Source organism: Brachyistius frenatus, unplaced genomic scaffold (genome assembly GCF_029030835.1).
Source record: "Brachyistius frenatus isolate BFR_SWC_R1_liver_20210118 unplaced genomic scaffold, ASM2903083v1 Contig_14, whole genome shotgun sequence".
Classification (NCBI taxonomy): domain Eukaryota; kingdom Metazoa; phylum Chordata; class Actinopteri; family Embiotocidae; genus Brachyistius; species Brachyistius frenatus.
The window spans coordinates 5,278,624-5,299,149 of NW_027210613.1; the positions used below are offsets into that span (position 1 = coordinate 5,278,624).

At 37.7% G+C, this 20,526-nt stretch overlaps 1 protein-coding gene across 1 annotated transcript in view; it reads right to left on the reverse strand.

Annotated features, from left to right (window-relative positions):
* Nucleotides 1–20,526, reverse strand: part of col14a1a (collagen, type XIV, alpha 1a) — a 130,403-nt gene that overhangs the window by 22,880 nt on the left and 86,997 nt on the right. Inside the window, exons 34-39 of the mRNA XM_069693235.1 lie at nucleotides 14,930–15,088; nucleotides 12,353–12,430; nucleotides 11,147–11,233; nucleotides 6,539–6,592; nucleotides 3,365–3,460; nucleotides 2,880–2,933 (exon numbers count right to left, since the gene is read on the reverse strand). Coding sequence (XP_069549336.1) covers nucleotides 2,880–2,933; nucleotides 3,365–3,460; nucleotides 6,539–6,592; nucleotides 11,147–11,233; nucleotides 12,353–12,430; nucleotides 14,930–15,088 — 528 coding nt within the window. The remainder of the gene's footprint in view (nucleotides 1–2,879; nucleotides 2,934–3,364; nucleotides 3,461–6,538; nucleotides 6,593–11,146; nucleotides 11,234–12,352; nucleotides 12,431–14,929; nucleotides 15,089–20,526) is intronic.

Below are 20,526 nucleotides of genomic sequence, written 5' to 3' on the forward strand. Positions count from 1 at the left end.
GGGCCCTCACTATTTTCCATTTACATGATACCAACCAGTCATATTAAAAAGAAAATATCACTCACCAATTCTGTAATGTTGTTGTTATTGTTACAAAAAAAAAAATCAACGTACAAAATGTTTAGTAAATTGTTTTGAAAAATGCTACATAAATAAAGGTATTATTATTATAATTTTCATGAACAGCATAACACCAAATTCTCTTTGTAACTGCTTCAGCTGAAAACAGTTTATCTGCATCAGCACTATAATCAACACCTGCTCACTTCAGTTGTAAATTTAGGAAAATATTAAAGACCCTGTTGACTCCAAAGAATGTGAGGAATGAATCAGAATTATTACCCGGGCTTTCATTTACCCCGAAAATATTTAAAGCAGTATTATTGTACTATTGGATTGTTGGAAGAAACCACGAGAAAATTACCATCCCATCATTGTCCAGTGTGCTCTGAAGGCAGATCAATATGTTTGACATGATCACTGGTGACTGTAACAAGTTGTGCTCAGTGGTGTAAAAAAAAAACAATAACAGCGCTTCTTTTTGCTCTGTCTGAGCTGTCTCTTAAATTCTAAACTTTTGCACTGTCAGCTCCACACGGAGCTCAACTGCAGCTAAATCTGGTTGTAATGAATTTAAAATGAGTTTATCCAGTCATTCTCTAAAAGTTCTCATCCCCATAAACCGTTGTAGAATGAAAGAAAAAATGTAAATGGGATTATAAAAACAGGAAAACTAAGACTATGAAAGGTTTTTTACAAAAAAAGATTATAACAATCTGACTGTGAGTTTAGGTGCCAACAAATGACATCAATATTGCTCCCAAATTGAGAATATATTTGGTAAATCATGCCATTTCATCTTCAACAATAGCTGAGGCACCTGGATAAATACTGAATTCATAAAAGGATCCATAATCACTTTTTTTCAAAGAGTCTCCTGGCCAGCAGACTGAAAAGGCAGTATTTGTGTTATTTTTTCCAGTTCATAGGTTTGATAAAAGCCACTATTTGTCCAACAGGCAGAGCTGCAGACGGTGGGGCAGATAGTGCTGCATCAGGATCCACTTTCACCCGGCGGGAATGAGCGGGTTGATGCTGAAAGAGCTTTCAGGCACATTCTCCACTTTCAAACAATAAATCACTGAAAATAGATTCTGCAAAACAAGTTTCCTGTGACATCTACAAGAAAACAGAATTAATTTTAATCGAAAGACATATACTAATTTAAATACGGTAATGAGGTCACCAGACAAAACTGATTGAGAAGAATTAGAAAAATTATCTGGCAGGGAGCACTCTTGCAATTTTGTCAAGCTCCTGTGAACTCCTCAACGGTGCATTTACTATTTAACTCACCAGAAAATAGCACAGACTCAAGCCCCAAAACTCTGGATCAACCGAATGGATGCACCCTCACATGTGTTTTCACTTAATCCCACTGATTAGTTCTCTTCTTAGTAGTTTGTGTATGTCAGGGGGCATGCATCTGTTTACAAAGAGCAAGTCCATCCATCAGCCGAACCGTCACGTAAATCCTTAAATTTTTAGGCGAAGACTTGGTTTAAGGGTCAGTATAAGACAATACGATTGTGCTTGAGTTCCATTGACCAACAAAAACTCTTATTTGTGCCTTGAGTTGGTGACCTTGTTTCCCTGTATAAGTCCACCCAACTTCAACCTGAGCAGAGGTTAAATTAAGCATAATAACAAACAGCTGTTCTGCATGTACGGCTGAATCCAAACGTCCACCCACTGGCAGACTTCAGTGGTACGTATTGTGATGTGTTCACCATCATGTAACGGTAACGGTTTAATTAACGGAGTAATTGTTTTACATGTTTATAATAAGTTATTTTTGTTTTATCAATCGGTAACTGATAAACTACAACATTATGACTGAACTTTCTGCAGAAAGGCTGCTTGAGGCCCCTTGTCAACTGGATGAATTATCAGTTTGGACGGTCCTTATAATATTTATACACTTCCCAGGAACGCACTCAAAATGGCAGCGAGTTTGCTACAGCGGTGAAGTCCCAACATTTGGATTTGAGACCGACAAGAGACACTGTTTAAGCAGGTTTTGCACGAATGTTTTAAGAGACTTCCTACAGAATTTGTAGAAAAAATAGTGTCACCATAAATGTTCTAACAGACATGTTAATGACACAATTTTGCTTAGCAAATAACATGTTCTCCTGGTACAGAGTTACTGGAACAATAACTCTATCTTTGCTGATGTCCAGAGCTCCTACTACAGCACCATTAAATTAATTCAGTATTACCTTTGATTGGTCCACTGCCCAATAATTGAGACGTTGCTGATGATTATTCACATCTCAATGATTCCATTAAACTGCTCTGTGTAGGCGTCCATGTGCAAGTGTGTCTTCAACAAAACAGTCCACGCATGCAATGAGATCAGATGCACACAGACAGACACACACACAGTGCTGGTTCAACATTCATGTCTATCTCTCTCTCTCACTGGTTTCCCTCTCTCCTGTCCTTCTCTTCCTGCTCTCTCATTCATTTACGATGTGTAGTTCCAGAACTATTAGGACATAAGATACACAATAACACTATAGTTGCAGAAAAGGCTGTTATACTGCAACAAGTTTTCATTTCTGAGAGGACCAAGGTATCTCAGTGATAATGGATGGAGAGTTCATTTGTATTCTCCACACATGCACGCAGAGCAGAACAAGAGATACACATACACACACAGCTGGGTTTGTTATACCACAATACGACTTTAATTAAGAAGAAATCAGAGTTAAAAAGCTGGAAAATAGTTACCCCTCTGGGTTCTACTTTGGGAATCATATCAGCCCCATTACACACTTCTTACTATCACAATAATTTTTGGGAAATGTTCTTACCATTTGTCCAGTGGGACCGATCTCTCCTCTCTCTCCCTTCTCCCCAGCAGTACCCTGTAAAACAAACCATGTCACTGCAACCCAGCTGGACTTACACTATGTTACCGATGCTGACCAGAGGACGGGATAAGCCAACATTAGTTATCTTAATAATATGCAGGGCCGCCACAAGTCAGAAGAGAACAGCTTTAGCGTACTTTGGACACGATCCTACAAATGTCTGGAAGTCTATTGAAGCGTATGTCAACATTTGTCAGTTTATAGTGGCAGGTGGTGGACAGCTTAACGTTAAGTCCCTTCATAACTACACACAATGTGAAATTACAGCAGAAAATGTGAACAAGAGGACAAAAAGCACACTTTAAATGATTGTTTCCATCATGATTTAATATATAAGTGATGCTTGAAGATAATAAAACTTTAGAATTTTCTCAGATGTGGAAATGTACTCCTGAATATATGATATTACACAAGCAAATTCTTACCGGAGGTCCCTGAATGGAGAGCCCGCCGGGCCCCTGAGGACCAGGCGGCCCTGGGGGTCCAGATGAGCCAATTTTGCCGTTGGGCCCTTGTGGTCCCTGTGAAAACAACAAAATGTGGAGCAAAAGGAGCAACTTAAAAGGACATGTAATTTAGACTCACTCTACAGAAAGTTAAAGACAAATAAATCTAAACAGTTATGTGTGACCCCCTTTTGAGAATGGAAATGTTTTGCGACCTCCTCAACCCTGCAGACCAGAACGGCAAACTTTAAGGAGGGTGTAACATAATGCCATATTCAGCAGTACAAAAGTTGATTTATAAGGAAGCTTTATACATGAACGTAACAATCTGCAGCATCTTCTGATGTGACACTTTCTGCCAGACAGATACTGCTGGTTGATCAGTGGAAGAACTCGTCAGTCTCAGACTCACAGACTACAACATCAGATGGACTTTCATGCACATGTATAATATTAGTGTACTAAACACTTAATGGTTGTGTAATACACACTGGTTCAGTGGTGAAAATGACAGTCATCGAATTGGCAGAATGTTTGAAGATGTGACATTTCTGCAAGTTTGTGTTCTAGTTGTTCAACAAATGTTTGATAAATGGTTTCAATGTGGTCAAATATGTCCTCCACCTCCTCTCTGGTGGAGTATGTGTAAACAGCTCAGCCACAGAGAGCAGAGAAAGAGAAGCAAAGAGGCACAACCCACCTCTCAGAATCAGAACCAGGTTTTAAGAGCCATTATTAGTCTGCTCGATTTTGTTTCATATTATTGTAGCACCCTTCCTTTGATCCCTCTAGGTTAATAAACTACAAATCTAAGCACATTGGTAACACTTTACAATAAGGGTACATTTATTAACTGCAGGTAATGCCACAATAAGCATTCATTCAGAGTAAATTAAAAGTTAACTAATTTGTAATTAAATTGGAGCTCTAAGCTTTATGGTTCTAGTTTTTCTTTTGACTAAAAAAAAACAAACCTTTAAAAATGTTTTAATGTGTTTTATTTGATACTATTGCTGACATACATGAGCTAATGAATGTATGCTCATGTTTTCAAAGGCCCTTCAACATGATGTCCATCAAGGTAAAACTACAACCTCAGGTCAACATCATTACTACATGCCTGGAGGCTTTTGCTACCACCGGCTGCTCCTACAATGACATATACAGCAGTAAATATAGTTAGACGCTTGTCCATCCATCTATAATCAGTTTGTGTGGCAACTCATTTGATTCATGTGAAAGAGCTGCAGACAGAGTTCCTGCAATGGGAGTCACAAAAGAGAAATTCCTGCAAACCACCACTGATTCGCAACATTCGTAGCTTGTTGGCTCAGAGGCAGCAGAAGCCAAAGTAATCTTCACTCCGGCTCTATTTATTGTTCTACTGTTCGACCTTACAGTTACCGGGTTCATGTCTTTCTTATCCGTGCAAACAATCAAAGAAACCAGGAATCAGATGTACATGATTGGAGTGGAAATAAAAACAAAGAGAGGAGTGAGGGGTGTTATGTCATGTTTAACTAAATAACGAATATCTCTGAAATATGATGTGAAACTACCCGAAGAGTTGAAGCCATTGAAAGATGACTGAAATTTAAATTACTTTTAAAGATTTATTTGGATAACTGAACAATTTATTTTTGCCATGTATCAGCACTTATTCTGTCATAAGTAATGCACCAAAAAGGATTATTGGAAATGAATGAGTTAATGGAGGAGCTTCTCTCATACAATGGCCTAATCCAACCATTCAAATAAATGTGGCTGAAGCTGCAGAGGTACAAGAGCTGCTGAGCTAAAACAAGAGGGATCTGCCAGGCATGTATTAATAGGCTGTACTGTACTATGTGCCAGCAGGACAGAAAAACCACATCTGACTTCAGAACTAACACAATTAAACCCATCAAACATACACACACAGTCAGTACTGGGAAAGCTGTGCATAAGCTTGATCCTGGCCTTGTTTCCCTCTTGGGAGATTTGAGCTAAATGTGCTAAGTTTTGGGTTCTGGGTGGACCACTTCATGTAGTCCACTCAATACACTGTCACTCAACAAAGTTTAAATGGGACACATGGTTGAGATGAACAACCGTATTTTCTTGACTGACAGCCCTGCATGTCTGAGCAGAAGTGGCAGGACTCACACTGCATCTTTCAAAGCAGAAAAGCTTCACAATTTTTTTTTTTTTTTTTTAAATCTAAGATTGAATTACACTCATGGGAGCTAAATTATTGTTATTAAGAAATGTCCAACCATATCCGGCCGTGTACCGAGTGACAGCTGGATACTTTGGAACAGTTTGGAACAGGCTGCCATAGTGAAACTACAGCAGATGCAAACTCCACAGTATATCTTTCACTAATCATCCAAAACAGGGTTTGTTGGAGCAGAGTCTGTTACAGACAGGATAGTGATAGTGCCTTAAGTCTGCAGCCAAAAAGAAGATGAGGTATTCTGAAAAACTGATAAAGGCTTTTCCAAATATCCTCTTCTTTCAGCCCAAGGGTACTTGACACTCAGCCTGGAGGATGGAGTGAACTGCTGTTGTAAAGGCTCTTTGACACTCTTAACTTCTTTCCTTTTATCATCTAATTAGCAGGTTAAACAGAAGATGAAGGCTGTTCTGTCCTTGGAAGTTGAGGTGAGGACCAGCAAGTGTAGCTTATAAACAAAATGTATAAATGAATCTTGTAGGCTCATGATTATTTTCATTGAACAGGGTGAGATGTGCTTACTGTGAGTTGTGAACTGACCCCTTTTCTTTTGCCTCTCATAGAGGTCAGTCTGACTGAACTTTGACAGCTGAAATCACGAGGCTCAACTTGAGGGGTCAGGATTGAGATCTCATCCAAGAAATATATAGGAGAAGGTTCAAAGTTCAATGAATTTATCCACAAAATCCTAGAAATTAGAATGATATCCCCCACTTGTTTCTTACCACAGCACACACCAAAACTTTGCCTGGCAAAATCCAGTCTCGACAACCCAACTATACTGTTAACTCCTGGGCTGCTTCTACTTCCCCACCTCAGTACATGCTACGTCATGGTGCCTCAACCATGTATAAGATAGATATTCTTTGAGGCCTATTATGTCCTGAAGATTTAGCAGAAGATTGAAGTGTTTCAAAATTTAAGTGTATTTCACGAACCGTCACTCCTGGCTCTCCTCTGTCTCCTCTGGCTCCCCTTGTGCCTGGACCGCCCTGAAACACAGATCAGAAACACACCGTAACAACAGAACATAATCAAGCTTTGTAAAGCGTGTGCCTATAAGGGAGAATGTTGGCAAAGACACGTCTCTAAAAAAATATATATATATAACCAATGCTCTCTTTGAAACAGGAAAATTGGGGTTCATGTTTAAAAATCGAATAAAAGTGGGACTCCACATGTCTTTCATGTGACTGGATTATGAATATGATGAACGGAGGCCAACGCTGATCAGCGCTGTAAACTGCCCCTTTGAGCTCTGCACTTTATTACGCTACATCTGTGACTAACAGCGGGAGTCTGAAGCTGTAAACCTCGGGCTGACCCCTCTAGCCTCAAGGTTTATTCTGGGACAAACAACGCACATCTGCTAATCATTGGCCCAATTGCAATATATCCTCCTCCTGTGTTTGCTTAAATAGGTCTCCTCTGGGAACCAGGGGGCAACTAGGTAGTTCTTGAAGTATTTAGCCAGAGGAGACAGGAGGAAAGGAATATGAGAGGGGACATGCATACGAAGTAAAAGCAAGAGGCCAGCTCTAATGGATGGATTATATTGTTAAAGCTTTACCAGCCCTATTTTACATAATTTTAGATTAAACCAGTGTTTTAAAAAAATTTTCTTCTAATTTCTACCATTAAAAAGTCAGAACCCATCAAACTGCCAACCCAAGTCTTAAATTTGTCTGTTTGCTTTTCCTCTCAGGAATCATTAGCTCCCACTGATTTATAAGATCTTTTTAAACAACTTGCTGACAAATTCTGGTGCCTTGGCTGAACAGAACATATATCTGTATTTATTGCTTATATAAATGTATTAAGCAGATAAACATGCTGTTTATGAGGCCTGTTTCTACTTTTGCAATCACTTCACACTTTTACTTGAATTTACTAGTTTGTGATTCTTCCAAGTCCATCCTTCCTGTCTACACTGATCATGAATTGATCCGTTACACTGTAAACCACATATTGGCAAGATAAGGCCCGAGTGCAGGAAGCGGCCCGTGGACTTTTTCAATCCGGCCTGCAACATTGTCAAAGGGAAACACGACAACTCCTAAAAAATCAATAGAAGGCTTATGTTGGTGAATCTTGAGGCGAATGACTAGTGAGTATGTACTGCTATTTAACTTGATTCCAACAAAGGGCGCAGTGATGCACCCAGTGCCAATTTACCCCAAAACAACTAGACAAGACCATGTAACATCTCCACAACAACGATTCTCTATACATCTGTTTTAACTGATGGCTTTTTAGGATTTTTTTTTTTGTGGCTGAATATAATTTGTAGCATCTTAAAAACATGAAGATTGTCATAGTGAGCTACTTGACACTTTTATATAATATAGACACTGCTGTTCCTCAAATAAATGAAGTGATTCTCTCTTTCTTCAATACAAATTTCTGATATTTCGATCCACTGTAACTGTGACCAGATAACTTTACTACGAGTTTCAATTGTCCAATGTGTGTCCCTCTGGAAAAAAAGATGTTGCCCACCTCTGCAGTAACTGTTCAAGGACAAAATTCCTAGTCTTCAGTCCATACAAACATTATTATAAAGTTCAACCGAAGCTAATGCAACACTGTCCAAGTTAGCCTAATCAAAAGGGTATCTTCCAACGTTTCAGTCTTTTTAGCACAATATTCTCACTGTGTTTTCCTGTGGAGGAACATGAACTTGTATTTGCTTCTGCTGAGCTCATATGCAGTTCTGCACAAAATGAGGACTGTGGATTTTGTCATATATGGGAAGCCACCATGGAGAGGAGGAATGATTGCAGTGATCAATGACTGGCTATTTAAACATGAAGAGATTCAACAAGCAAAATCTGTTCATAAAATTATCTTTTAACACACAAATACAACAACTGTGTCTATGTGAGGAAAAAAAATGGGATATTTGAAATGATTGATCGTGTTTGTCAATTCAGAAATTTGCCTGTTGCTTTTGATGGATTTTTCAAAACAATCTGAGCCCAGGACTCTTTGGAGGCACAGCAAAACCTGCAGAGAAACTGGAATGAGCTTCCAACAGCAGCAATACAAATAATTATGTTTGGATTTTCCAGGAGCCTATAATGATGATCGAAAAAACACAGCCACAGTATTATGATTTAATCGAGCAATTTGATGCCAAAAGGCAAATTTACATTTAAAAAAATAAAGCTTGGATCCCAAACAGCACGGGCCCCGTTCAGTTTTAACAAACGGCGATGGCAGGCTGAGCCTGTCTCGTTTTCCTTAATGCTAGATTGATTGTTGACTGATGTTCAGTATTGAGCTGCGTCTGTGGCAAATCAGGCGGCACAGATTGCAATTTAGCCGAGGCAATCCATACTATTTGAAACATAGAAAACTGAAGAGGCCTGCTGGTGTAAGACAGGAAAAGACATAAATCTGACTGTGAACGCAAACATTGAAATTACTCTCAGGAAGAAAAGCACAACAATGTTTTGACTGATTACCTCCGGTGGAGATAAAACAAACAAAATAATGTCTGTTGCGTGTAGATCAGAGAAAAGTACATGTTCTTTTTATTACCAAAACTTTCTGCATCAGGTATCCCTACAGATCCAAGTGTTTATTTAGCTTTATTCATCCTGAGTTTCAGACTGACCCAAGTTTCTGCAGCACAACAACAACTTCTGTACACACCTATTGTTTACAGAAAAACTCCGTTTTCACAGTCTGCTAAGATTTTGAAAGTTTTCCTGTCTGTAAGAAGCTTGGCTTCCACGGGGGATAACACACATTTGTTGCAGTATAACAGCCATTATATTGTTTTAACAAGGGGGAATGTGCACTACCTTTTCATCGTTCCTCAAAATCCCACTGACTACAGTGTGCCGTTTTGGCACAAAAACAGCTATGATTTAGCCATTAAGCCATTCATCTACGCCCATACGCTGCAGTTAAAATGTGATTTAAGAAGCCCATTCAATGCCGGGGAGAGTAACAGACGCAGACAGAGCGACAGACATGGGAAGAAAAAGGCATAAAGTGATAATAAAAAGAGAGAAAGAGCCTCAAACACTGGGATGAGGTGGAGGTAGGAGAAAGAAACAGAGAAAAGGAGAAAAACAATGAAAAGCTGAAAGCATAGGCTGTTTGCTAGGCTATATTGATCATTTTTGAGACGAGAGAAGAGCTGAGGCGACGGAGATTATGGGGAGAAAACATGAAAGAAAAAAAAAAATAGTGTGAAACCAAATATTAAAAGTTTTTTTTCCCAAAAAGATAAGAAAATAAGATAAAATTTCATTTAAGTGTCTCCAATAGTTTGCATACGTAATATGTGAATATGTAAATGTATGTATATAAATGGATCATTCAAGGCTAAACAAAGACAAAAACAAAGACATTTATAAGGGAGGGCTGTGACCTGCGGCTATAACTCTACAGATGATTAAGTACATCTGGCTCGTCGGACAGGGAGGAAAATTTGGTGAATTGTAATTGGCTGTGATGAATGGAATCGTCCTATAATTAGTTTCTCAAACTATACCAGCGTCGATCTACACCCCTCTCCTCCCTTCAGTGCCAAAGGGTGCAGACAAAGCGAGAAACCTTCAGAAGGGAGACAATGAAAGTGTTGGGGAGAGAAAGGGAAAGACAAAAGAAGAGGAGAGAATATATACAAAAAGTATCAGGCTGCAAATGAGATCGTTTACTTGCTCTCATCTCACAGCCTCTTTTAGGTTTAACTTGCTGCTGCGTGAGAAGAATACCGCTGCTCAACATTCACACCATGACTCTGTAACACACAGCCACCTCACAGTGGAAACACCTGAAGATTTCTGATCTTGAAGAAAATTCTCACAGATTAATCGATCAGTGGATGAGAAATATCCTTACCGTTTGTAGATGATAAATAAATAGTAGACTGTCAATGTCCCTTTTGACATAATATTACTTTCTGTTGTTGGGCACTGTTGGTTACAGATTTACTCTTGGATTGGATTTACTCCTCTCTGCTTCAACTTAAAAATCATATTTTGTTCCTTTACATTGCTTTTAAGTGTGAAAAAACAATTTGTATTTTTTGTTCTTATGTTTGCAGGCCAATTTGCCTCAAAGTTGCTCCTTGAGAGAACCACTATATTGTCTTGAACTGAATTAAATTGAATCAACTTCATACTTAACATTCACTTGTAATTTCAACAGGAGATACATTTTTTTAATGTGCTGCTATAGTGTGTGTTTGACTATGACATTTAACAGCAGTGTCCACTATTGACAGTTCAAACACTTCTTCTGGACTTTTTAGAAAACATCTTTTTGATGAGAGTCTAGAGAGACTGAGAGTGAATGAGTGAGTAAGTGATCTGACAGAAGAGAGTAAAAAAAGGCACACTGAGGTATGAGAAACAGCTTCTAATGGACAGAGGTGAAGGGAAACTCTGAAACTTATAAAAGGGTTCCCACAGAGGTTTCTGGATAGATGAGGTCAGAAGGACTGTAAAACATGGTCTTCATACTGGATTGAGCATGAAGGAGTACACCAGTAACTGAATTTAAGAATAAATGAGTATACTTGTTCTTACAGGGGGTCCGGAGGGTCCTGGAGGTCCTTTGCTGTCCTGGGAGCAGGTACAGGCATGAGGCATGGAAGGGCAATGCTCTTCGACTCTCTGAAAACACACACACACACACACACACACACACACACACACACACACACACACACACACACACACACACACACACACACACACACACACACACACACACACACACACACACACACACACACACACACACACACACACACACACACACACACACACAATGCTCAGATTGCATTTGCATTGCACTTGTAATCAGTGAGAAGCATCACCTAAAACTTCACATAAATAAGCCTTGACTCCACCAACAAACGAGATAACGATTGGGAGACCTTGTCTCAGGTGTTTTGATGAGGGTGGAATTAATAGCGCAGTAAAACCAGTGTTTGTTCGGTCTCCTTGACGACTGATGCGATTCCAATTGATTCATTACAATTAACACTCAACATGACCAACAGGTTTTTTTTGTCAGTGATAATGCAAAAATATTTATATTTTTCTTTACAAGACAAGCATAATTCATGAGAAGAAGAATTAAGTTTGTTATCATAAATATACAATGAATAGATATTTAAATTTAGATTTAAATGGAGCAGTTCAAAAACAACTGAAATAACAAATCTCTTTATTTTCTTTATTATTAGCAACTGATTACATACTGCAGCTTTTTTTTTTTACAGGGAACTTCCAAGAAGTTGAGCATAACTGTAACACCTTTCAATACACAGTGAAGCAGTGATAAACCTTGAGCCTCAGAAATGACCAGAGTTACATTAAATTGTCTCTGAGCATCAAAAATAACATTATGAGATAAACAAAGATATTACATTGCAATAGTTTGAACCAGACTGCACAGATGTGTAATTAAACTGCATACTGAGTACATATGTTGTGTTTTATGTATGTATGTTTTATGCGCAGGGTGTTAATTGATAATTGTTGTTCTTATAACGGCAAAGTCACACTTGACTTTTGGATCAAAAAGACAAAATTCTTGACTTTCAAGGTGCTTATCATTGGAATTTCTATTACATGACATTAAATTAAACAAACAAGTAGTTTTGGTTTCTGTCACGTCAGTTTGATTGTAGCCACAATCATCACTTACATTTTAACCAATACACAGGAGAGTAGACGTAGTATTTACGTATTATGAGTGAGAGATTAAAGGCATGTGTTTCTTACCAATCCTGGCAGCTCACAGCACTTATCTCTGCTGGCCCAGGACGTACTGCAGATGATGTCAAACATCTGGAGCTGAAACTGTAAACACACATAGACAGTACATGTATGAGTACACACTCAACTAATTCCATCAATATTGTAATTAAAATATCAGCATTTAACACATTTCAAAATCCTGAAGTGGAAAACAGAGGCAACATCAGAAGTGGAATATCTGTCAAGATACGGTATTTTTAAATGAAGTGGTTTTGTGGTGTTTCTGTGTCAATAAAAAACAAGAAGACAGAAAGTTTGGCAGCTGACCAGCTTCAGGGACTGGTTGACAGATACATGAAGTCTGGCTGATAGCTTTAATAAACAAAATGAATGATCTGGAGGCTGCACTGTCCTCAGATGAAGGGCCAGACTGTAAATTAGGTCATGAGCTCACATCTAATTCATTTCTAAAGTTTAGCATTGAAATTGATGAAGGGTCCTGCTAACACACTCTGTTTATTCTTATTAGAGGGGCAGTTTTGAGCATTTACAGTCCAACAATCCAGATTATCCACAACCTTCAGATCTGAATAAAACATGATGCTCATACAGTATGAAGTATCAAATAGACAGCTTAAACTATGGAGAAATCCCTCTGTTTTAGGAGTTAGAATCAAACTGTGTAGACACGAGCACAGGATTTCAGAATCGGATGAGATGAGGTCAGGGAATGGAAAAGTAAGCTGTGACTGTTTGCTTTTCTCTACGTTACTGTTTAATTTCTACAATTGTTATCTTTCCACTTCATCTAAAAAGGGTGAAGACTTGTTGCCTGCTATTATTCTCAGTACAGCAAAAGTTATTCTTTCTTTAAAACTCGATTTACATGATCCATACACTGTTCAATTAAATTCAAGTTAAAAAAAACAAACATCCAATGTCCTTAATCACCTCATATCTTTTAAATAGCAAATAATCGCATAAGTAGTACAATTTAATTGGAAAATGTCCTGTGTGGCGACAAATGATTTGATAAATGAGATTTTAGTCAAATGTTTTAAATTCCTAAAGAGTGAAGTGCTGCCCTGCAGCCCATGTGAAATAGTCAAGTAATTATAGTTCTTCTATTGCAGCACCACAGGGGGTCTCAGATTTAATAGAGCCCAGCAATTTCAACCATGCTGGAACTAATGTCGAGATCCAAAAGATACTGACTTCCTGTGATTAGTTTGGGGTTTTGATCCAGATTCATAATGCTGGGGATCGCTGATTGAAACCATCGAGAATTTCAGTTGTCATTATATGATAAATAAATAAATTTATTCATGTTGACGTATTGTCACAGGTTCAACTGTCTTCATAAACGAACCCCAACACTCTTAACTGAAGAGTCTCTAGATCATAAGAAATGATGCTCATTGTGGAAATGAAAACAAACAGTTGTCCACATAAGGCTTCACCTCTGACTGTTTCAAATGTGACAGCCTATAAGCCTCATAACCAAACGCCTGATGTTGTCTGATGTCTCGAGGACACCTGTCCTGGTGTGATTGTTAACTTATATATATAGGTGCCAAAACAGTCTCAGTCTCTCCCTCCTCCTCTGGGTCACTGGTTTGGTTTGTGTCATTTTGTTTTCTTACACCTGTACATCTTCATACATCCACACACTGCACACACTACTGATGAACTGACTATGTACTTACTGAAGTTTTCTTAACTACATTTTTTTTTTACTTCAAATAGTCATGTATGGTCTCTACTTTTTGTCCTTCCTTTGAGCTGGGTCCTGACACTAAGTACATTCATTAAGACCGATTGATTAAAGTGATTGAGCTGTATGGGATTAGAGGCCAGGTAAAGCCACCATTACAGTTTCATTTTCTGACAGATTACTTTCTGCAAAGAGTTTTCCCAACATGGCAGCAGAGAGTATTTTTGAATCAGTAGTCATTCTCTTCACTTGTAGATACCAAAGAAAATTAAAATGTTCTCTTATTTTCCTTTACAAAAACTTGTTCACAGCTTTTTCTAATTCTACATTTATTTGGAGCCCCTCAGATGTATACATTTACTCATGGCTGATGTTAGTAATTCCAGAAGCCCAGAATATCTCACCTTCTCCCATGGCTGTGTTTGCCAAACGTTTTTATTTTTTTATTTTTGAGTGCCTGTGCATTAATGGGTAGAACACAGTTTACACATTATATATAAAGCACTCTGTGCATTTCCACCAGCAATAAATAAAATGAACTCCCACTGAGTGACTCACTGAAATGGTTGGGGATAATTATGGCTGCCATTTTGCAGGCCATAAATGTTCACACACACCTTGCTGACAGATCATTGCAATCACTGAATACGAAACAGTTTTAACAGCCAGATTAACACTTGATTAAAACATTTTTTATTCTTTAACTTTGCTGTGGGAGAAAAAATAATTCTGACATGTTAATTTAACAAAACTTCACTGTTTTGTCAATTCCTTAATTTTCCAGCCCTCCCATATTTTACTGTCCTGATGATATTTACATACTTGTCTGGAAAAGACCTTTACATTTCCATGACAAGAAAGAAAGCTACATACAGGTTAATACTGACCGGAGCAGAGCTGTCTCGTCTGCCTCTTGACCGAACCATCCTCCCGAGGATCTCCACTCCATCGGTGGTGATGTTCCCGGCTGCACTGGTGGATTTCTCCCCAACCACAGAACAATCTAACACCACCTTCACCGAAGTCTTGCTGATTGTCACATGGAGCTGTATGGCAGAGAGAGAACAGCATGCATTATAAATACTTTGGAGTATTTCCCAAACTGCTAGAAAATCTAACACCTGTAGGGCAAATTAGATGTGAAGATACCTTTAAAGTATTTGGACTAATATTTTTTGAAATTATGATGAAACAGCAATTTGAAGGAATACAAATGGGCTGTCCATTATATTTTAATAAAGTATAATTTCTGCCTAAATATTCAATCTTTATTTAGTCCGCATTAACAATCATTATTGCCTATGCATATATGTTACAGGGCATAAACACAAACAACTAATTACAGTATATGAGGTCTAACAGAGTTTCAATGTGATTTTAAGTGCAGCACTGTCACAGGCCTTGATCAGGCAAAATAGTTAATGTTTAACTTCCTTGTGTGTTTCAGCAGGAGGACACCGCTTTACTGACTAATCACAGTGACAACGAGTTCCTTTGTTCTCTTTTTGAAATAAACACAGTGTAAAAGCATTTACACACAAATTACCACATCCAGTCTGAGTGCTGGATGCCTGTGAGCTGAAACTGCCTCCTTAGACGAAACCCCTGCCAGAGCCACAAACCGTGAAATTTAACTGGTCACACGGTTAATAAGCAAAGAGGGCTGCATCCTCATGAAGGACAGTAATAAACTAGATTATCAGTATCTGCATGTTTCACCATCATGAGAGGTTTTCTGTAAGTGTTTAGCTCTTTCTCACTCAGTAAAAAATGCACATAGGTTATAGGAACATGAATGCACGTGAGCAACACACACACCTTTACACACACAAACACGCAGTAACAAGGTAGCGTGAATGTGGAGTTAGACAAAGTTCATATTCGAGTGTCAGAGCCCATTCCTGGGCTGACGTATGAACGGCTGCTGTATAATGACTTTCTGTTCTCGTCCTCCATTCAGCACACTTCAGTGGGCATGATGTGTGTGTCTGTGTGTCCGTGTGGTTGTGTCTGTGTGTGTGTATGTGTGTGTGTGTTTTATTTTCTTGATATAAAAGATGGTGAAAATCCTCTAAGGTGCAGACATTTTGCCGGTATTTTGTGGCATTTAGTCGCTCAGTTAAGGTTAACATTCATGGTCAGGGAATGAATACAGGGCACTGAAATGTCTATGGCATATAAATGTATAAGTTTCTCTTTCTGGCTGTGTGTGTGTGTGCGCCAGTCACTCTCCTTCAGGGTAGCTGGTTCCTTCATTTACTCGAGTAATGACTCAGAAAACTTTTCAGGCTGTAAGAAGTTTTACTCTTAAAACCCATTCCCTCTGTTCTTACCTCTGTGGTTTTGAGGTTCTTACACTTGTTATATGAAATCTGATTAACATGGCTGCCAGAAGCAGGCAGCAAAACTATGACTCATGTTGTTTTACTCTTATAAATTGCTTTTAATGTGCGACTGTGATGCCTACAAATGTATGGCCACAATTGTTAAGTTATTTTTGAAATTATGAGTAAAAAAGGCCAGGTATAATGCATTGTTAGAGTAATATTAAGTTGTGACTCTGAAGGTGCAGTTATGCAATTGCGACACAAGGGAGAGTATCTGCTTAGGTGAGCACTAGTTGTTGCTCATTCTGGTCATGTCACTATGCTAATACTGTAAATGAGTTGAAACTGTGTTTTGTCCATGTCAATTAGCCAGATGTGCCTGAGTAATGTTATTCATATCTTATTTTTCATATTTTGTAAGTGTGTTCAGTGAAAAATAAGTAAGTAGGCTCAACTGCAGTGGTAAAGCTACTGGTCAAGTATACTTTTGAAGCTGGTAATCAGCGTAAATGTATGAGTTGTATATATTAGCACTTTGGTATGCTAACTAATGCTGTTACTGAACAACAGACATGTGAATTTGTACATTGTTAATTGTATTTGTATTGTATGTCGGTTTTGTGATTTTGTTATAAGAATTTGTTGAAATGAAAAGAGAGAAAACAGATACAATTCTGTTGAATAAAGACAGAGAACAGCCTGCGAAAAGAACACATCTAAAGTCTCTTTTCTCTGGCTTCATGTACAAAACAGCGCTTATCTTCTGCTTACTGGCTATTAATGTTTGAGGCCTGTAACATGACTAATGTTGTGTGATTTATATTTTTCTTGTGTTGTTTTGATCATTTTAACCTGTAAAGCATCTTTGAGCATCTTGAAAAGCGCTTTATAAATAAAATGTAGTAATATTGTGCTTTTTTTTTTCTGATACAGTTATTGCTGCAAAGAGTGACATACATGTGGTTAACATCTGGATTTAAATAATGCTAACCGTTTTGTTTAATAGGGACATTGTGTGCAATTCAAGATTTTAAAAAAATCATCTGAATATAAAAATAACCCGACATAAAATGATGACGCTTTCTAGATGTGTTTTTTTTCTTTCAGTCAAGCATTACTTTCTATTCATTTATGTACACAGTAATCAATATGCTGTCACTTGTCTGGCTTATATTTTACAATGAACCTCACCACATGTTTTAATCGATATATTTTCACTGTGTGGTAATGTGATTTTACATACACATTGATCTGGAAGTTCTGCACTACATCAGCTGAGTTTTAACACCTAAAAGTTTTGCAAACTACAAGAATGTCAAAATGTTACATCTTAGTTAATCAGGTAAAATCAATTATTTCCATTTATGTACCAGCACAGTCTTCTCATCATCACAGCCATGATGACATATTTGACTGCAGATTACGTGAATAATTAAATAAATTACGTTTATGAATGGGGTTCTCACGTTGGCACTGTCATGAATGGGTGACTGCAAAGCTAATTTCAACATTACAAAAGGGTTTTGTTCAAATTTTTGTTCATCTGAGACACATTAGATGAATCTGACAAGAGAAAAAACTCAGAATTTAGTCTTTGTAATGGTTTAATAGGCCAGCACAAGAAAAAAAAAAAGAAGTAACAAAACCTCTGACAACAAGAAATGGAAATAAAATGTAAGAAATAAACTTAGCATGAGGTTTTTTGCATTGAGCTGTTCCCAGCAGGTCAGTAGGCTGGCTTGAGCCATCCACAGTTAATACTACTGGCAGCACAAGATGAATTATCTTCTCACTGTCCCTGCCTCACAGATGCACAGATAAACATGAACTATCTTGTCTTTTCTAATGCTGCCTCTGTCTTAAACATCAAATCTATCTTTCTGTGAAACGAAGTACAGTACCTCATTTGTTTGAATTTGTCAAAGAATGTGTTTTATTGTTTTTCTTTATCAGAATTTGTTTCTTTCTCATTTTTCAGACAAAGACAAATTACTTTGTTTTCTATACGACTGACAGTACTATTATTTTTTTATATTTTTATCTTTTCCATGTTGCACATAGGATTTAAAAATGTAATAACAAGTCCGGGTGTTCATAGCAAAAAAAACTGATCTATTATTATTATCTTCACTGAATATGAATGTGAAAACAAAATAAATCACAGGGAAAGGAAACAGTGAAAAGTGCAAGAATTTTTTTTTCCACGAGTGGTGTCATTCACTAAAGTCGTTCCTTCTTATTAGTTTTCTTGACCAACTAAAAACTGTTCATAAGTCAATGGCACAGTATTTTGCTGTCATTTTACAGGTGCATTATTATGACAGTGTTATGTGCCATAACAACTACTTGTTATACGCACAGTGACATTCAACAGAGCAAAATTCCAAAAGATTAGAAATAAAAATATTATAATGTAATGTGATCTGCTGTTATAATAGTAATCTGGCTACCTCTTGAAGGGAATGGAAGATGCCACTGATTTGTTTATTTCACTTTAAGCCCAAAACACACGTATGATTAATTAAGAGACAAAGTACAACCCCTTTGAACCATGTACCTTACTATACACTGAGATGATTTCCTGCTCAGATAATAAAAGTGGATATGGATTTTCCATAAATGAACTTGCGCCATGTGCTTAGACCATTAAAATATAGACCAGAATGACTTAACATTATAAGAAAATTGAAATTAAAGCATATTTTAAGGTAAGAAGGGAAAATTAGCCAAGTTTATACCAGAATATTCTGAGCATCAACATCAACAATGATTAAGTCTGAAGCAAGAAAAAAGGGACGAAGAGAAGAAAGAGGGTGGAGGAAAGAAAAAAACAGGGAGAAAGAGATGAAAAATATGACACAAGAGTGGCAGAATGAGCATATTCAATTCATCTCACGTCTTGGTGACTAAAGGCAAAATGAAGTAAACCCTCTGATTCAATGATGAAACTGGAAAACTGGCACACAGACAAACACACACACATACAGCCCATACACACGTCAACTGTTAGGGCAGTTTTTAAACATACTGTGAATTAATGTGGGTTGAAGTAGTTGAGACTATTAGTATTTATGCTGACTCACCTGTCTCTAACCTACACTTAAAAATGTGCATCTACATGCTCACTTGTGCTTTACTGTGTGTGTGTGTGTGTGTGTGTGTGTGTGTGTGTGTGTGTGTGTGTGTGTGTGTGTGTGTGTGTGTGTGTGTAAATGAATAGCTGTTTTATTTTAGCCTGAATATTTATGCTTGTGCTTGCACTTTTTCTTTGCATGTGTGTACAATATGTATGTCCTTGCATGTGTCTACACAAATGTCGTGAAAAAAAATAATATAAATGATTTAAACAATATAAACAAAAGGTTAATTACAGATTGAGACATGGCTGGTTTAGAAGTTGCTTATGATATGGGTTGAGCTTGTTTTCTGTTTTGTTTCTTGTTTTATTTTGAAAGTCTTTTTCCTTTGTGTCTGCCCTGTTTCTCCTTGTGTTCAGATGTGGTCCTCTGTCTGTCTTTGTCTCTCTTTCCTTGCTATGCCACTTTTATCCAACTGATTTGTTATCCGATAAACCTACAAATTATTAAAGGACTCAGACCATCGCAAAAAACCTGAATGGGACATACCTGATTAAACTGTATGTAAAAGACCACAAATATTCCTGTGTCATCAAAAAAAATAATCCTGGTGTTGTTTCAGGTTAGGCTCCCAAGTATAAGAATTCTATGATACCACGTCTTGATTTACACATGCTAGTGTATGTGACATTAATACTGTACTTGCACATGCTGACAAAAATCTAAATTTCAACAAATCTGAGGAGCGCTGAAATGTTGCAAATCATTACCTACCTTCAAATCACTTGCAAGAAAATAAAACAGGTACTTTATTAAACCCCAGGAGGAAATTTCTTACCGGGAGCAGCAAGAGCAACAACATATGTGCAGAAAAATGTTCATTTAGGTCATGTACAGTGTTTCCCTTTCAGGGATCTGCATCCCTTTACTATTTTGTCACAGTCTAATTTTTGCTGCCAAATCAGTCTCCTAAAGCCCCAGTCCAGATAAGCTGAACAAGCTCCTTGCATAGTCTTATCCAATCATAACAACAATGTAAGCCTGCAGTTGAATAAAAAAACCCTCAGAGACAGACTTTGA